General features: G+C 39.8%; 1 protein-coding gene across 1 annotated transcript in view; it reads right to left on the bottom strand.

Annotated features, from left to right (window-relative positions):
* The window catches only part of egfra (epidermal growth factor receptor a (erythroblastic leukemia viral (v-erb-b) oncogene homolog, avian)), a 43001-nt gene that overhangs the window by 14503 nt on the left and 13378 nt on the right, over positions 1-15120 (bottom strand). Inside the window, exons 2-13 of the mRNA XM_031294461.2 lie at positions 6142-6293; positions 4997-5183; positions 4717-4848; positions 4509-4577; positions 3552-3670; positions 3000-3141; positions 2394-2510; positions 1476-1602; positions 1277-1350; positions 1102-1189; positions 745-944; positions 436-568 (exon numbers count right to left, since the gene is read on the bottom strand). Of these exons, the coding sequence (XP_031150321.1) occupies positions 436-568; positions 745-944; positions 1102-1189; positions 1277-1350; positions 1476-1602; positions 2394-2510; positions 3000-3141; positions 3552-3670; positions 4509-4577; positions 4717-4848; positions 4997-5183; positions 6142-6293 (1540 nt within the window). The remainder of the gene's footprint in view (positions 1-435; positions 569-744; positions 945-1101; positions 1190-1276; positions 1351-1475; positions 1603-2393; positions 2511-2999; positions 3142-3551; positions 3671-4508; positions 4578-4716; positions 4849-4996; positions 5184-6141; positions 6294-15120) is intronic.

Below are 15120 nucleotides of genomic sequence, written 5' to 3'. Positions count from 1 at the left end.
AACAATAACAAAGCTGACAGACTCTCACCGCTGGTGCGTCTCATTTCAAACAGTTACATGTGAAGTAAAATTCTTCATCTCTTTTTTGAGAGCACAAGTTAAATTGTAAGCATGTTGAGATTCAATGTTTGACAGAGATCTGCAAAGATAAACAGATGTGAGTGAACGTGCCATTTCAGCTTCAATGTTTGTCTTATATCTACTGGAGGTTTAACTTCAAAATACCTTGCATCATATTTGGTCTTTGAATTGATTTAATAACAAATCCCCAATGTCTAATGTCTTGTCTGGAAATGCTTGTGGTATGAAAATAGACTTTGAAAGAGTTAACTGTAGAGCACACAGATCTGATGTTCAGACCGTTTGCTTGTCTAAAATAAGAAACACTGCATTTCAGAGCTTAAAAAGGCATTAAAACCCGGATTCCTCCCTTACCCCTCCAGGATATTGCAGGAGTCAACGCAGCTCCCACCACGGCTGTGGTCACGGCAGGCAAAACACATGTCCGGGCCAGGGCCCCAGCAGCTGTCCGTGGCACACTTCCTGTCACAAGTGTTGTTTTGCAGGGCTAAAAACAAACATACAATCTCAAGAAGAGATCTTCCCTGCATAATCATCTAATTCTGAAATTAGACTTCATTAATTCTAAATCTGGCTTGTGCGTTGCGTAATCAGTAAGTTACATAACAAAACAACAAAAAAGGATCTGGCTGACTTTGTTGTGGGAAACCAAATTCAATTTACCACATGTGGCAGCATCAGCATTTTCTTCTATGGTAGCACTTTGGCTTTCTGATTTGAAGAGCCCTTTCCAGTGGCTATTGTTGGCGTAGCACAGGTTCCGGTTCTTAATGATGACCACGTCTCCATCGCTGATTTCTTTGAGGGACCGAAGGCCCAAGTAGTTGATATCAAGATGAGCCATAATCACGCTGCGGCTACCACTACCAAAGAGAAAAAAAAGGTAGAACAGAAAGAGAAGAAGAAAAAAAGGAAAGATTTTATGACAGCCTTGAATAATACTCAACTCTTAAAAAACAAATTCATTTCTTGAGATCCAGCGGTTGTAAATCTATGGGGGGATCTTTACAAGGAACATACCGCTTAGTTCGTCCTCGGATGATCTCCAGATTCTCAAAAGGACTGAGTGAGCTCATGCTCGCTGGCCATGTTTGAATCAACAAGTATCCTGAAGCAACAAATGGATTGTTAATTGTGAAACTTTTTAGTGTGCATTGAATGTGTCATGCATTACTCAGGTCTTATGCAGTCTTACCAGTAATTTCCTTAACTGTCTTAAACACATCAAGCTGGGCAGGGTCCATCTTTGGTGTTTTGGTATAGTCATCACTACAAATAACAGAGAATGTACATGTAATCTGCCATTGGTAAAGGTATCTGGTAATCTATAGCTTTTGATATGGTTGATATACACAGGCATGAAGGCTGTAATGTTGTTAATGTCCATGACTTACCCATAAATTGATGTCTTGATGATAGCAATGTTACCATTGATTTTTGTGCAGTTTTTAAAGGAATCAATGTTGGTGGCATTGATAGACAATGTGTTTGTCAGGTTTCCTATTCCAAGCCCATTACACACTGTGAATAATATGAAAACAAAGTCAGTACAGAAACTGGTTTAACGCTTTTGACCGTACTCTAATTTTGGTATTAAGCTAAACCAAACTGAGCCTGGCATTTTAAAATCTGCAATACCACGATGTTAAGTACACTAATTATTATCAGCTAAATGTAAAACATCAAAACTCAAAGTAATCATTATGCTAGCAGTATGTTCCCTTAAAGTTATATATTATTATGTATTACAATTTTGGATTAGTGGTGCAATAATATGAAAGTAGCATTAGCATGTTGTAGTTGGTCAAGGTGGAACTAATCTTGAACAATTTGACATACTATTAAGTAGATTATTTGTAACAATGTATCATATGATTTGAATGGAAGACTGGAAACAGTGGGAAACAGCTAGCCTGGCTTTGTCCAAAGGGAACAAAATCACAAAAAGTGTAAAAACGAAAAGTTGTGTTTTTTTTACGGGGAGCTATGTGCTAAGCTTATAGACTGCAGACTGTACCAGCTAACTTTATATTTACCGCAGAGATATGAGAGTGGTATAAATCTTGTCATCTAACTCTCAGCAAGAAAGTAAATTTCTCAAAATGTTAAAAAGTAAATAGTGCAATATTGGCCTCTAAAGCTATGTTAAGCTGAAGTTTGAATAGCATAAAATGGAAGCACTTGAGTACCTTTGAATTGAAATAAAGCACAGCACCAAATGTACTTAGTTTTGTTGCACCACTGCAAACTACACTGTGTATACGAGTCAGAAATAATTCCCCAGGTTGCACAGTGATACCTTAACCGCCTACCTTTTGGGCACAGTCCATCACACTTGGCGCACTTCCTGATTCGTCCCTCGTCCACCTCATATGTGTTAACACTGCACGTCCGCACACAAGCTCCATGATCAGTTACAACATAGTTATCTGGAATTATTCCAAAAAAGAAACTGTTTGCTTCATGATCATGTAATAGTCAACATTTACAGGTTGAATAACGTCAAAACCAATCTGAATGTGCCTTTAAGCATAACCTGTATGAGTCATACCGAAAGTATGACTATAGGTACATAATAATGCTGCAGGCCTTCAGTATAGACTGAGTAACACTGGGACAAACCTGTGTAAGTTAAACTGAGAAAGAACAGTTGTGGCATTAACACGCCCTGAAACTCAATCATTTTCTTTTTGTGTTTCTACAGTTTATAATTAAACTTTAGACAAACTATAACCACTGAATGTGTAACAACCATTTAGGACAACCTGGGAACTTGTTATGTTTGTCTAGTTTTACTTTATTTCTCTTGACTGTCAAGACAACAGCTAGAGTGCACGCTATGAATATATCAGCCTAGTTAAGTAACAAATCTTGGCTAAAAATACAAAAGAATTGAGAATACGTTTATCCGTTCTTACGTGGGCAGCTCTCTACACAGGTGGCCCCAAAGTTGTACTTTCCAAATGGGTTGGGTACCAGCTGGTGCAGGTTGGGGTCGTAGCGCATGAGGCCCGGGCAGGAGTCCTTACACACCCCGTTGTCCTGGAAGTCCCGACAGGCCTGCAGCACAAACAGTCAGTCAGTACACTGGGACCATAACAGAGCCCCACACTAATGATAACACTGCATTCCTCTACAGCCTCGGCTTAATCCTCAGAGCTGGTCAGAGAGGGAGAGCAGACGCTGATACTCGAGGCACTGCCAAATAAAAACATTTAATCAGCAGTTATATATCTAATTGGAACTGAAACCAATAACAATACTTCTGATCATAAAAACAGATGCTGCTAAGTGAGGGCTTTGTTTTGTTGAAGCCTTCTGATCCAGATTTATTGCAGACGCATGAAACATTCAATGTTTTTTGTTGTTTAAGCTTGTCTTCTCCCCCAGCTCTTTTATCATATCATTACTCTTCTAGTAATCATCATTACTCTTCTAGTCCCCTATGTGAAGTTGTCTCTTTCTCTCACCAGACAGTCAGTGGGCCGTGGTCCTGTGCAGCCCGCAGCACAATGCTCATTACAACAGTCGCTGGGTGAAGGCCCTTTGCATCTCTTTGAGCACTGCTGTGCACAATTCAGCTTTGTTACTGGAAAAAGTACAGGACAAAGTCATTAGAATGCTCTGTAACAGGTATTTTTTGGAGGCCATATTAAAGCTGTACATCATATCAGTTTGCATGTTCAAATGATGGCAAAAACAATGAAGCATGTTTGCAAATTAGTTTCACCTTGCTGTTGGTATGCAGTGAAAATGTTAAGAGAGGACTTAAGGAGTAATATGAAAACAAAGAGACTCATTGTTTCTTAATAGTAAAATATGAAAACTATACACTAACAATAACATATATAACATATACACTAACAATAACATATTGTAACTAAAACTCAATGCAAGCTGAAATCAATATTGTTTTTATTTATAAAAACAATATTGATTTCAGCTTGCATTGAGTTTTAGTTAGGGCTGCACAATATATTGTTTTTTTTTTTGTTTTTTGTTTTTTTTTAATCGTCATCGCACATATCAACTGCCGCAATATACAAATCGTGAAAGGCTCGCGAAAGACACTATATATATTATAGAAAATATAAGTAGTAAACTACACTTTTAAAAAGAAACTGTCATGCTTGTGGTGCCTTTTATATTCAATTAAATGTTCAATATGTTCAATAAATGCTGGAAATGATTTCCTGTCGTTTGTTTTAAATTCAACAAGCAATTTGTTGTATTTTAACAGAATACTGAAAGCAGCAGAAGTGCAGGACTGAGTACACTATAATATCTGTTTATGTATCGCAAGTAATAACGTTATCGCGATATTCAACAACGTTATCGCATAAAGCATATTTTCCTCATATCGTGCAGTCCTAGTTTTTGTTTATTCTTTTTCCATGATAAAATTAAATCACAGGATGATAACTCACAGGTCTGACAGTTTTGAGGACCAGGTGCCCAGCATGAGCCATTGAAGCAGCTTGGGTCGCAGCTTTTACCTGGAAAAGTAGACCACAAGAAATAAACAGGGTAAAATGTTTACTTCACACCCTTGAAATTCTTTAACAACACAAAAATCAATCGGTCTGATGACATTCTATGCAGTCTCTGCCTTCTGCTGTGAAATGTTAGACTTACAACGTGGATGGCTAATGGCCGATGGGAGCACCATTTTGGGTTTGATATCAGTGTTGACAATATCATACCACTGTATTGTTTCCACATTGCATGGCTGGTTGGTCCCAAACTTTACACCTCCTTTAAGAATTTCTGCAAAAGAAAACTGGCACGTGAATTTGATAAAATGACAATTAATTTTACAACACACCAATTTGTTTTTTCATAGTTTTATAATAATACTAGATTTTATGAGAAATTCAGTTCACAGAGAACTGAAGAACTGGAGAGGTGGACTGACCTGTCAGGTTGGTCAGAAGAAGCTCATTGGTGCCCTGACCTGTCCCTTTGTCATAATTGGTCAGCACAGCGAGGCCAAACATTCCCTCATAGAGCGAATGACCTCGAATGATGCGCAGGTTCTGCAGAGGAATCCTGGATGCTGTGTTGAGGGCGATCAGCACATAGCCGCCCACTTCTTCAATAGACTGTGGAAGAAAAAAAACGAGAAACCTTTGTTGTTAACTGGAGTAGGCAATGTGCAAAGTAAAAATAATAGGGCAGTAACTGAACCTATGTGAATTTCCTGCATTTATATACATTTATGGATGGAGAAAATGGTCATCCATAATAATTGTGGTATAACAAAATCATTTGAAATGCATGTCAAATACTGTATTATTAATGTATTAGCTCTACTTGAAATCTAAATATTTAGTTGCATTGATAGACGGCGTTGACTTTAATCTTAAACCTACTGTCAAACTTATGATCAGCTGGTGCAACAAGCTACTGACAGATTATGCTGTTGTTACATCCTTACTGAATAAAGCACCGTTCTTTATTGCTTTATGTTTTTAGAGGAAGAGTACAACAACTCAATGCCACCTGTAAATCAAATACAATTAAAGGATTTTTTTCTCAAAGACCAAAAAGTAGCCTACTTGCTATCACTTGTAACACTTATTGCAGTGAGCATAGATGACCTTGATGTGAGTATCAGAGATTTTATTAACTCAGAGCTTCTCTCATCTGGATTATGACAGCTGGACAGTAAGCAGACACTATTTAGAGAGATTTTATTGAACTAAAAATGATAAAGTGAGGGGGACAAAAATAGGATTTTGAGAAGAGGAGGGAGTCATGCCCCCCTGCTCACCATCAGAACTACTGCATGATATCTGCTGACTGTATGTTATTCTGTGTTTGTGTGTGGTCCCTCATCACATCTGCCCAGTGTTCACAACCGCGTCCTAAACACACTGAATCATCTGTCACTACGGACTCACTCTCCGCATATTTTAATTATCTGTATTGAAGCTAGAAGAGCAGTGAAGAGCTTGCAAAGATCCAGGATAAAATGTCTGGCAAACTGGATTCAGACCACCAAAGAGATGATCTGTTATGTGCACGTTTAGCCTCCACTGCTAACAGTACAGTCTTTACCGTGAGGAAGGACAGGTCACGGTGCTCCTCCATGTAGGTGACCTCCAGGTTCTCCAGGACCACAGTACAGTTGCTGTAGGTCTTCACCATGTTCAGGTAGTGGTCATCTTTGGAACCCAGAAGGTTTAAACGATTGCTGATGCCTTGGCAAACTGCAGGGAATTCAAAATAACAATGTGTTTGATTTATTCAAGTGTTACTTGAAACACAATATGCAAAACTGGTTGTAAATCATCTACAATGTCACAAAAGCATTTATTCGAGGCCCACTGTGTCAGAAACATTCACTGCTTATGTGACATCCTGGCTCGATTTATGACTGTTATGACTGTCTGTGTGTGTCTCTGTTTGTGAATTTGGTCTGCACAGTCATAATCTGGCCAACTTTCATGTGAAAATAACCGTTCTTGGTTACATCTACAATAGGAATCAAAAGCCAGTTCTGGCTCATGAGTCAAAGTAAGCTGGCTGTATTTATACTGGCGAAGGCCTGAATCTTTCCACTGCTATGCAGGCTAGTTAAAACAACCACTGTGAGCAGAATCTCCAGGCCCATTGTGTCACTTCAGAGAAAAGATTTGGTGTGTCACAGATTCCATGAGATTTGTAAGTGCGTTTAATGGGGGAACTGTAGCTTTCTAAATCTCATAATTGATAACGTTCTTCACTTCAATTCAACTGCAGCAAAGTTTAAGCAGATCTGATTTCAAGGCAAGTTCTTGACATGATTAAATAAGAACTTAGGGCTTACATCAAATGCTGATCCATGAACATTCTCAAGTTTTCAGTGCCAATGCCAACAACGCCAATGACAGAGAGATTCACAGGACTACAATTGTGGGCTGATAATGCAGCCTATCTGGCCTTATGCAATACAGTGTTTGGATAAGGAAGGCAGTCATACTGATAAGTTCAGAAGCCACAAGAGGCGTTTTTTCTTAGTGCAGTTTTTAAAAGAAAGAATGCAGTAAAAGATCAGGTCGTCTTCCTCTGTTCAGTAGTCCCTTGAGCTGGTCAGACAGGTTCTGACTGGCACTGAGGAGTCAGCTGTGACACCCCTCTAACACACACACACACACACACACACACACACACACTATAGGCATACAATTGTTTCAGTCTCAATTTATGGGTTAACTTGAGCAATAGGTTGAGAAAAACAAAAGATTATTCCTCCTGTTTATTAGAAATGAGGGTGCTGCCAGTGTAATGTCTCTTGGGTCACATTCCACAACATGCCTGCTCTTGACTGCAAAGAAAGCCAAAACATGCGCTACAAATTCTGAAGCACACCTCACCTCACGACACTGTACATAACAGTTGACTTAATTGAACTGTGGCATTTCTGATTTGCCAAATTAAAGAAAGAGACAACATCATCTTCCAGCTCAGTCAAACAAGTATCTGAAGCCAATATCTTGTAATTTTCCCCTTCCACTGTGCCTTATCTCATGTTGTTGTTTTGAATTCACACAAACCAACAGCGATGGTGCACCGAATCAGTGAGAATTAGGCACAAACAGCTGTCTCCCGCCCTCCCCTTTCTTCCTCCTCATTAATTTGTCCCTGAGGGATCTCTCTGACATGAACCCTGCAGTCCAGCAGCCTAACGCCCAGGCAACAGAGGCAGAGTAGCAAAGGCAAGCTGAGTGTTTTAATTAGAGGAGCCATGTGAGATGTAATTAGCCCCCTAATTATTACTCAGACTGATAAACCAAACTGTAATAAACAAAAAGGTTGTCATGAGTGTGCAGCTGTGAATATTAATCAACCTGATTTGGCCATCCTGAATGACAGTTTGCTAATAGGGTATGCTGCTGATTATGGTTAATTAGTTGTATTACCATATATAGTACATATATGGATATCTCCCAGCCTGCTTCCTGTCTGAATGTTTTGTTCAGTTAATATTTATGATAAGCAATAAAGGCTGCGTGAGGCAGGTGACTAAAGGTTCAACAAACTTCCTTCACTAAAGGTTCAGACTTGTGTTGCGCACAAGGAAGAAAAAAAACTGATTGCTCAAGCAAGCAGCAGTACAGCCACAGTACAACAACATTCTACTCTGTCCACTTGTTGATTTCATAATTCACTTGCAGGTGGTAAATGACCTGTCACACAACCACAAACTGACTTCCTCACCAGGCTGCAATCCATGAGAAAGAAACAAGGTCAGGCTGTAGCTACATTAAAATGATTACTAAAAGATGACTTCATAGTTCTACCTAGACTTTTATTTCCTTCTAACAACACGGCCTGCTACAAATCAACTCTTGTATACAGCCTCTGAATCAGATGTGTCATAAAAGGTTGCACAACTTGCAAACCACCTTTCTGCAAGTAGAGACAGACTACAGCTTGTGTGTAAAAACTATCAGGTTGAAAATTAAGAACCCTGTTTTTCCATAACACCTGATTTAATTTCACTTAAATTCCCTAGAAACACAGCTGACTGTCTGCAATCTGCTTACAGTAAATGTAAGGGTGAGGCATGTAGTGACGTAACCGATACAGTGACAAAGACTAATTAGCAATTGCTTAACTTCTTCCAGCTGAATTGTCGTCACAAATGTCCAGGAGGTTACACTACGAGGAAGGAGTGGCGGTCTGGTATATAGCTGCTTTAGTGCTGTATGCGTGTGTATGTGTGGGTGTGTGTACAGGCATGTGTGCAACACTGTGAGGAGTACATAATATTCCCTGGATTGTGCTGCGTTGATCAGCAACCAGCCAGAGCCAGACAAAAGACTTGATAAACCCAATCATTAGTCATCTAAGCTTGTTGAAATGTGCGGTGCATATCACTCTTTTGATGTTTACTTGGGGACTAGTGTTGGAAGTCAAGGGTGTGTGGGTAGATATTTGTTTCTTGAGGCTATAGATCTGCACAACTACAGAAAAAGTGACTGGCTCAGCTAATTATGTGAGATAATTAGCTCATTCTGTAGGTCCACACTCAAGACACACTCAAATAACACTGAAATTGAGAATTCACATGCTACTGTTGTACAGAGAATGTAGGTCAAATCTGTTTCAACCACCTGTATTTCTTTCCAAGAGGAAATAGAGGAGTACTTACTCAAATCTTATCATATAATGAAAAGGTTTGTTTAACCTTTACTTTTAATTATCACAAAAATAAAAACCTAAGAAAAAGCTGACATTTGTGTTGAATCAATGTCTCTCTGACAATGTCTCGCGACACAATTTAAACTTAAAGGAATTGTTCGACACTTGGGTAAATGCTTATTTGCTTTCTCCCAGAGAGTTAGATGAGAAGATCGGTACTACTTTCATGTCTGTATGGTAAAAGTGAAGCTACTGCGAGCAAGTGATTAGCTTAGCTTAGCACAAGGGCAGGAAACACAGGGAAACAACGGTAAATAATCCCCCTGTAAAACTGTGAATTGCAGTTATTACCACACCAAGGACGTTATGCAATGTTTTTGGTTCGGTTTGTCTGTTTGTTTGTTTGTCAGAAGGATTAGGGAATATCTACAGGCCCGATTTTCATGAAACTAGGTGGAAGGGTGGAGCATGGGCAAAGGACGAACCCATTCAATGTTGGAGTGGATCCAAATCACAGGGCAGAAGTTATTTTTCACTTTCTTAAACATTCACACTGCAATGCCATTGTGAGATAGGGCATGCCTTGGCGGAGGTCAGCGCAGACCTCAGAGTACCCTTCTACTTACCCTTTGGTTTTTGTACAGATAAAACAAACCAGATATAATGTGTTAATTAGTGAGCCAGGCTAGTTGTTTCCCTCTCTTTCCTAGTCTTTTTGCTAAGGTAACTGGCTGCTATCTGTAGCTTTATAATTAACGGACGGATATGAGAGTGATATCTATCTTTTCATCTAACTCTCTGCAAGAAAGCGAATAAGCATCTTTCCGCTATGTCAAACTTCTCCTTTAAAAACTTTCCAAAAGTAGCATTTACTGAAGGGCTATTAGATTGCATATAGGCTACAGGTGTTTGAGTTATTATGTCCATGTCTTTTATTAACTTTAAAACTTTAAGACGTAAACCTTTTCTTTCAACTTTAAAGCTGAAAAACATATTTGACAGAGAAAAGGAACGAGTGGAGCAGAGTATAAAACCTCAAAAAGTCACGGCAGACAAAAGTTCTAATAAATATTTGAAACACATTAACTAAACATGGTAAGATCAAATCTACAATGTTAAGTACCAAAACCAACCAAAAGAAAAAAAGCCTGCCATAAATTTACATTTTGAGGTCTCATCTACATGTTTTGATGAAACTTTGTATTTGTCTGGCCATGAGAGGAAATCATGAATGTCCACAAATGCAAACCAAACTTCTCAGGCACATGCTGAAAGCTTCTCTAACCCATCTAATGGTTTCCTTTGGTACAATAAGCCATCTACTATACATGTAAATCATCATGCTTTATACCTTTCTACAGACAACAGAAATGGCCCTGCTGCGTTCTCTTCCTCTCATTCACTACCTGCAATTCAATTACGCAGTGTCCAGAGTCTGATAATTACGTTATCTGAAAACTTATACATGATAAAAGGGAAGTAACGATGCTAACTGACATGACTTGTTTATTTCTCTCTCCAAGTCAACGGCATTACGCCAAAGTATCTTACGTAACTCAATCTGCAGTGTTCCTCCGCTGATAACAAATCAATGCCAAGATTAATTCCCTTATTTAGAGGTGAATTATGGTTAACCTTCTCATATGTCTCTGCACGTATGGTAAGAGGATGTTACATATTCTGCTTTTTTTTGCCTCATTTTAAAGTCGGGGCTCATTGGAGGTTGCATTGACTCAGATTTCCAGACTTCCAGATTTCAGGGAAGTATAAATCTCTCAAAGCCTACTATCAGTGTTTTTAGCTCATATTCCTCCTCTTATATTTTCTGGCTACAATTCAGGAGGAGATGAGGGATCAAATATCATAATAGGTAAAAACCAGCAGCACAAGTCATTATGTGCATTCTTTGGTGTTGTGCACTATATTCCTATAAACTTACTTTTTTTAAATTCCCGATATCCTGCTCTCTGTACAGGAGGAAACGCAATCTTCCTTTGCGTGGGAGATGCATCAATCCCTTAGAGAAAACATCTTGGGGCCTCAGAAAAAGACAAAAAGGGGCCAGTAAGGATGAGAGGATACCCCCCCCACTTTCCCTCCCTATCCCCAGTGAATGCAGCAACACAAGTCCCTTTGACATCACAGGAAGCTGATCTTTGCACAGGGTCAGTTCCAGGCGGCTACCCTGCAATGCTGAACCAGATGGTAGCTGATTGTTGTCTCCAGGGTAGGAGGACAATCTGAATCTAACTTCATGTACTATTGGGGAAAGAGAACTGATGAAAAGTAAAACAAACAGAGAGAAACTGAGAGAAAAAAGGAGAGTCTGGAGTGGTTTGTGGTTTAGCTAAACAAGATGTAGATGTGGGACACAGCAGCTGGCTGTGGGTCAAACTGTGTAAAGGGGGTGTTAAAGCCTCACACTTGATGTATGAACGTGGCTGACCTTTCCCTGAAGGCTAACATAGGGGACAAAACACTGGAGCGGCCAGCTGTAGAACACAAGCAAATGAGCATCCCAGTGAATACGTCACATGTCCTCTAAACAGTTCAAGCCCTGCGACCATGCTCACTGGCCCTGCCTGACTTTGAGCTCAGTCAGTGAAGTTTGGTCTGTTAAGACCTCAGCAAAGTGACCAAATAAAGACCAAAAAGGCTAATGTTTACTCTCTGCTCCTGAGGAGCACTCTCTACCAGTCAGTGAGACACTCCAGGTCCCTGTGGCTGGGCCCATCACAATGTTTACTCTCCACCTCAGTGTGAGGAAACTGTGGATTTAGGTTCTGCACAAACACAGGAATACAGTATGTATACTCACACTCCTGCATACAGCATTTCTAAGACTTTAAATCATATAAATTAGTCCAGTATAATGCCTTATTTTAAAAGCCAGAATCAAGACCTTTAGAGCAATTTCCTTCTTAAATGCTTGGGTTTAAATGAATATAGAGTATATAAATAATATAGGTCTACATGGGGTAAAGGTTCATGGTAATGTATCAATGTTGTGTTTTTTTCAAAGTTGTGAGCCCCACAAACTAAATTTCATTCACCTCCATTGTATTGGGGTGGAGGCAGAAATCTCAAGAGACACATACTGTATATCACAGACTGATCTCATTAAGTGGCGTATGTATGACACGCCAATCTGTGTGTCATTTTTGCATGTCAAGCATAATCGCTTTTTAGCGTGTTTATCAATGCCGTTCGGGCTCCATTGACCTACATTACATGTGAATTATCACCGTAGCGAGTAGTATGAAAGGACAGAAGACTGTGGAGAGAGGCTGGTTGGGGTGGTGGATGGGTAAAACACAGGACTTTCACCCAGGAGAGCCGGGATCACATCCTGCGTGTGGCGTTTATTAACAGTTTTTTTCCTAAACCCAATTTTTTTTTTTTTTTTTACACGCGTGACGTTGTTCTCGCGATAGCACGGCACGTTCTCGCGATAACACGTGTGTATGTTTACATCCGCTGTACAGCGTATACAGCGTAGACATACACGTGGCTAGCTCAAAATGCATACAGATAACACGCCATTTGGCTTTAGGAAAGTGGCATGTATGTTTACGCAAAGTCATGATGCCATGTTGTATATCAAAACCTGGGCAAAAAAAAGCAAAACTACGTATCACCAGAAGTAAATTAGAAAATGTATTTGTATAAATTTCAGTGTGCCAACCCTTTAATTTAGAAGCATATGAATTTATTATGTAGTTACTGACTTACAAGAAGAGATTTCATTGCATTCATGCTGGTTATCATTTGAGCTACTGCTGCGAATAATCCACACACTGCACATTTATCTCAATAGTCAATGATGCATTCATTACCCAATTGTAATTTCCAAGACTGAAGAGATAAATAAACCATAAATCAAGATGCATTGAAAAAGGCATAAATTACTGGGCACTAACTTGATTTATTGGGAGTTAGTTAAACACAGCTGCACTCCTATTACTCTTCAGCTGTGACTGATATATGAGGGGCCCAACATGATGACCCAAATAATCAAGCAATACATTTCATCAGTCAGACAATTCTCCCACATTAGGCCCGGACGATTAATCAAAAATGTATCAACATCGAAATTCTGAAGCGGTTATCGGCGTATTTGTCCCATAAAAACTGAAAGTAATTTTCATTTCAAGCAATGTGTGCTTTCATTTCAATGTTATACATTTTCAATATAATAGTTCCCGCTTTGTGTGTGTTCCTTCAATTATTTCAAAATCACAACAATAAGCACTTTTGAATTAGAAAAAAATATCTCACCTTCAATATTTGAGCCTATTTACAGTACAAACCTTGCCAATGAACTATGAGGACAACAAAAAAACGAATCACAAAAAAATGTAATCATCGTTCATTTATCGTTATCGAGGTAAAATGTGCAATTAATCGTGATTTTGATTTTAGGTCATATCGTGCAGCCCTATCTCACATGGCCTGTTGAAAAGTCCATTAGTCCTTAAAAGGCACCAAACAATTCCACTCCTGTTACCCAAAACTCACACAACCTCTGTTAGCCCAAGCCCCATTTAAATTCCAATAATGCACCCACCATTCTCCTGAAATGTTCCAACATTCAACCCACTTCCTCTTTAACATCCAGACATTCTCCCTATTGAAACCCATGCTAGCCAAGACAACCCCCCACCTCCCCTCTTTTTTCCTCTTTCTCCTTCCCTGTTAAAACCATACTCCTCTTCAATCCCACAGGAAGCACTGGAGGAAGACTGGAGAGGGAGTGGGCGGCGAGCGCACTGCTGCTAACTCACTGCTAAATGTCCCCCCCCTTCCACAGACTGTCACTAAGCCATGCCTGGAAATGAAGAGTGGAGGAAGAGAGAAAGAAAAACAACAACCACAAGCAAAGAAACCCACACATTTCACACATCATTCCAGCAGGAGAAAGCAGCTGTGATTCGGGAATCCCCTGTTGGTTTAAGCATTCCCAGTGCAGAGCAGCAGACCCATATTGAAGCACATCGACAGAGAGGACAGATAACTCTCACTCTCTGGACTCCTCACTTCATCTAAACAAAAGGAGATAGAGACTCCTTGAGGCAGCCTTTCTGCTTAAGGGTTTCTTATTTTTAGCCCGATTGCTGACAGATTCGTTTCAGTGTAGGTCCAACCGCTGTTTTGCAGCGTTGCCTGCCAACAACTCTGTTACTGCCTTAGTCATGTCTCAACTGCCCCGCTGGAGTCTTCACATAGAGACCCCATAAAAGGAATATTCTACAAAAGCCCTGGGGTTTGCATTAGTAAGCTTTACTCTGTTGCTCAGCCCTTACTCACCATTTCAACCTCTGTGTTTCACATCAGCAGGCCTTTAAATCCACTGATGAGTAGTTTCTTCCTCATCCACACTGGCAAAGGGCAAAAGTCAGGGACAAACAGAGCTTGGGGAATTCGTATGGACAGCAGAGGAGCTCTCATAGTTTTTTAACACTCTGAAAGGGTATTTTGTTACATGTTGCGTTGTACTCACCAAAAGCATGACCAATTTAATTTGCCCAGGAAAGCTTGTAAGAATTTAGCTACGTCTTCCTGATGACACATCAAACTGAAATGTTTGAAATGCAACGGATTGTCGCTGCCAAGTACTTGGGGCCCCAGAGTGCTCCATTATAATCTTCAGAGTATTTTCAAAACAATTCTATCGACACTGAAATAGTGTGAACTGCAACAACTGACAGAAAATGGTGCTAGTTTTTCATCAAACACCTCTCCCACAAGCCTACGGCTCAGATTTCATCCATTGTTAACGTGCGGGTCCTCATCCTGTTCATGACAAAAAAAGCACATCACACATGGTTAACAAAGCTCCAAAACAATGCTTTAGCTTGTTTAAGATGATTATGACTGAGGAGGGCGGTTGTTTCAAGGCCGCCCCCTCAC

The sequence above is a fragment of the Sander lucioperca genome, chromosome 9 (genome assembly GCF_008315115.2).
Source record: "Sander lucioperca isolate FBNREF2018 chromosome 9, SLUC_FBN_1.2, whole genome shotgun sequence".
Classification (NCBI taxonomy): Eukaryota; Metazoa; Chordata; class Actinopteri; order Perciformes; family Percidae; genus Sander; species Sander lucioperca.
The sequence above is the reverse complement of the archived record's forward strand: the minus strand, read 5'-3'. Positions and strand labels throughout refer to the sequence as shown.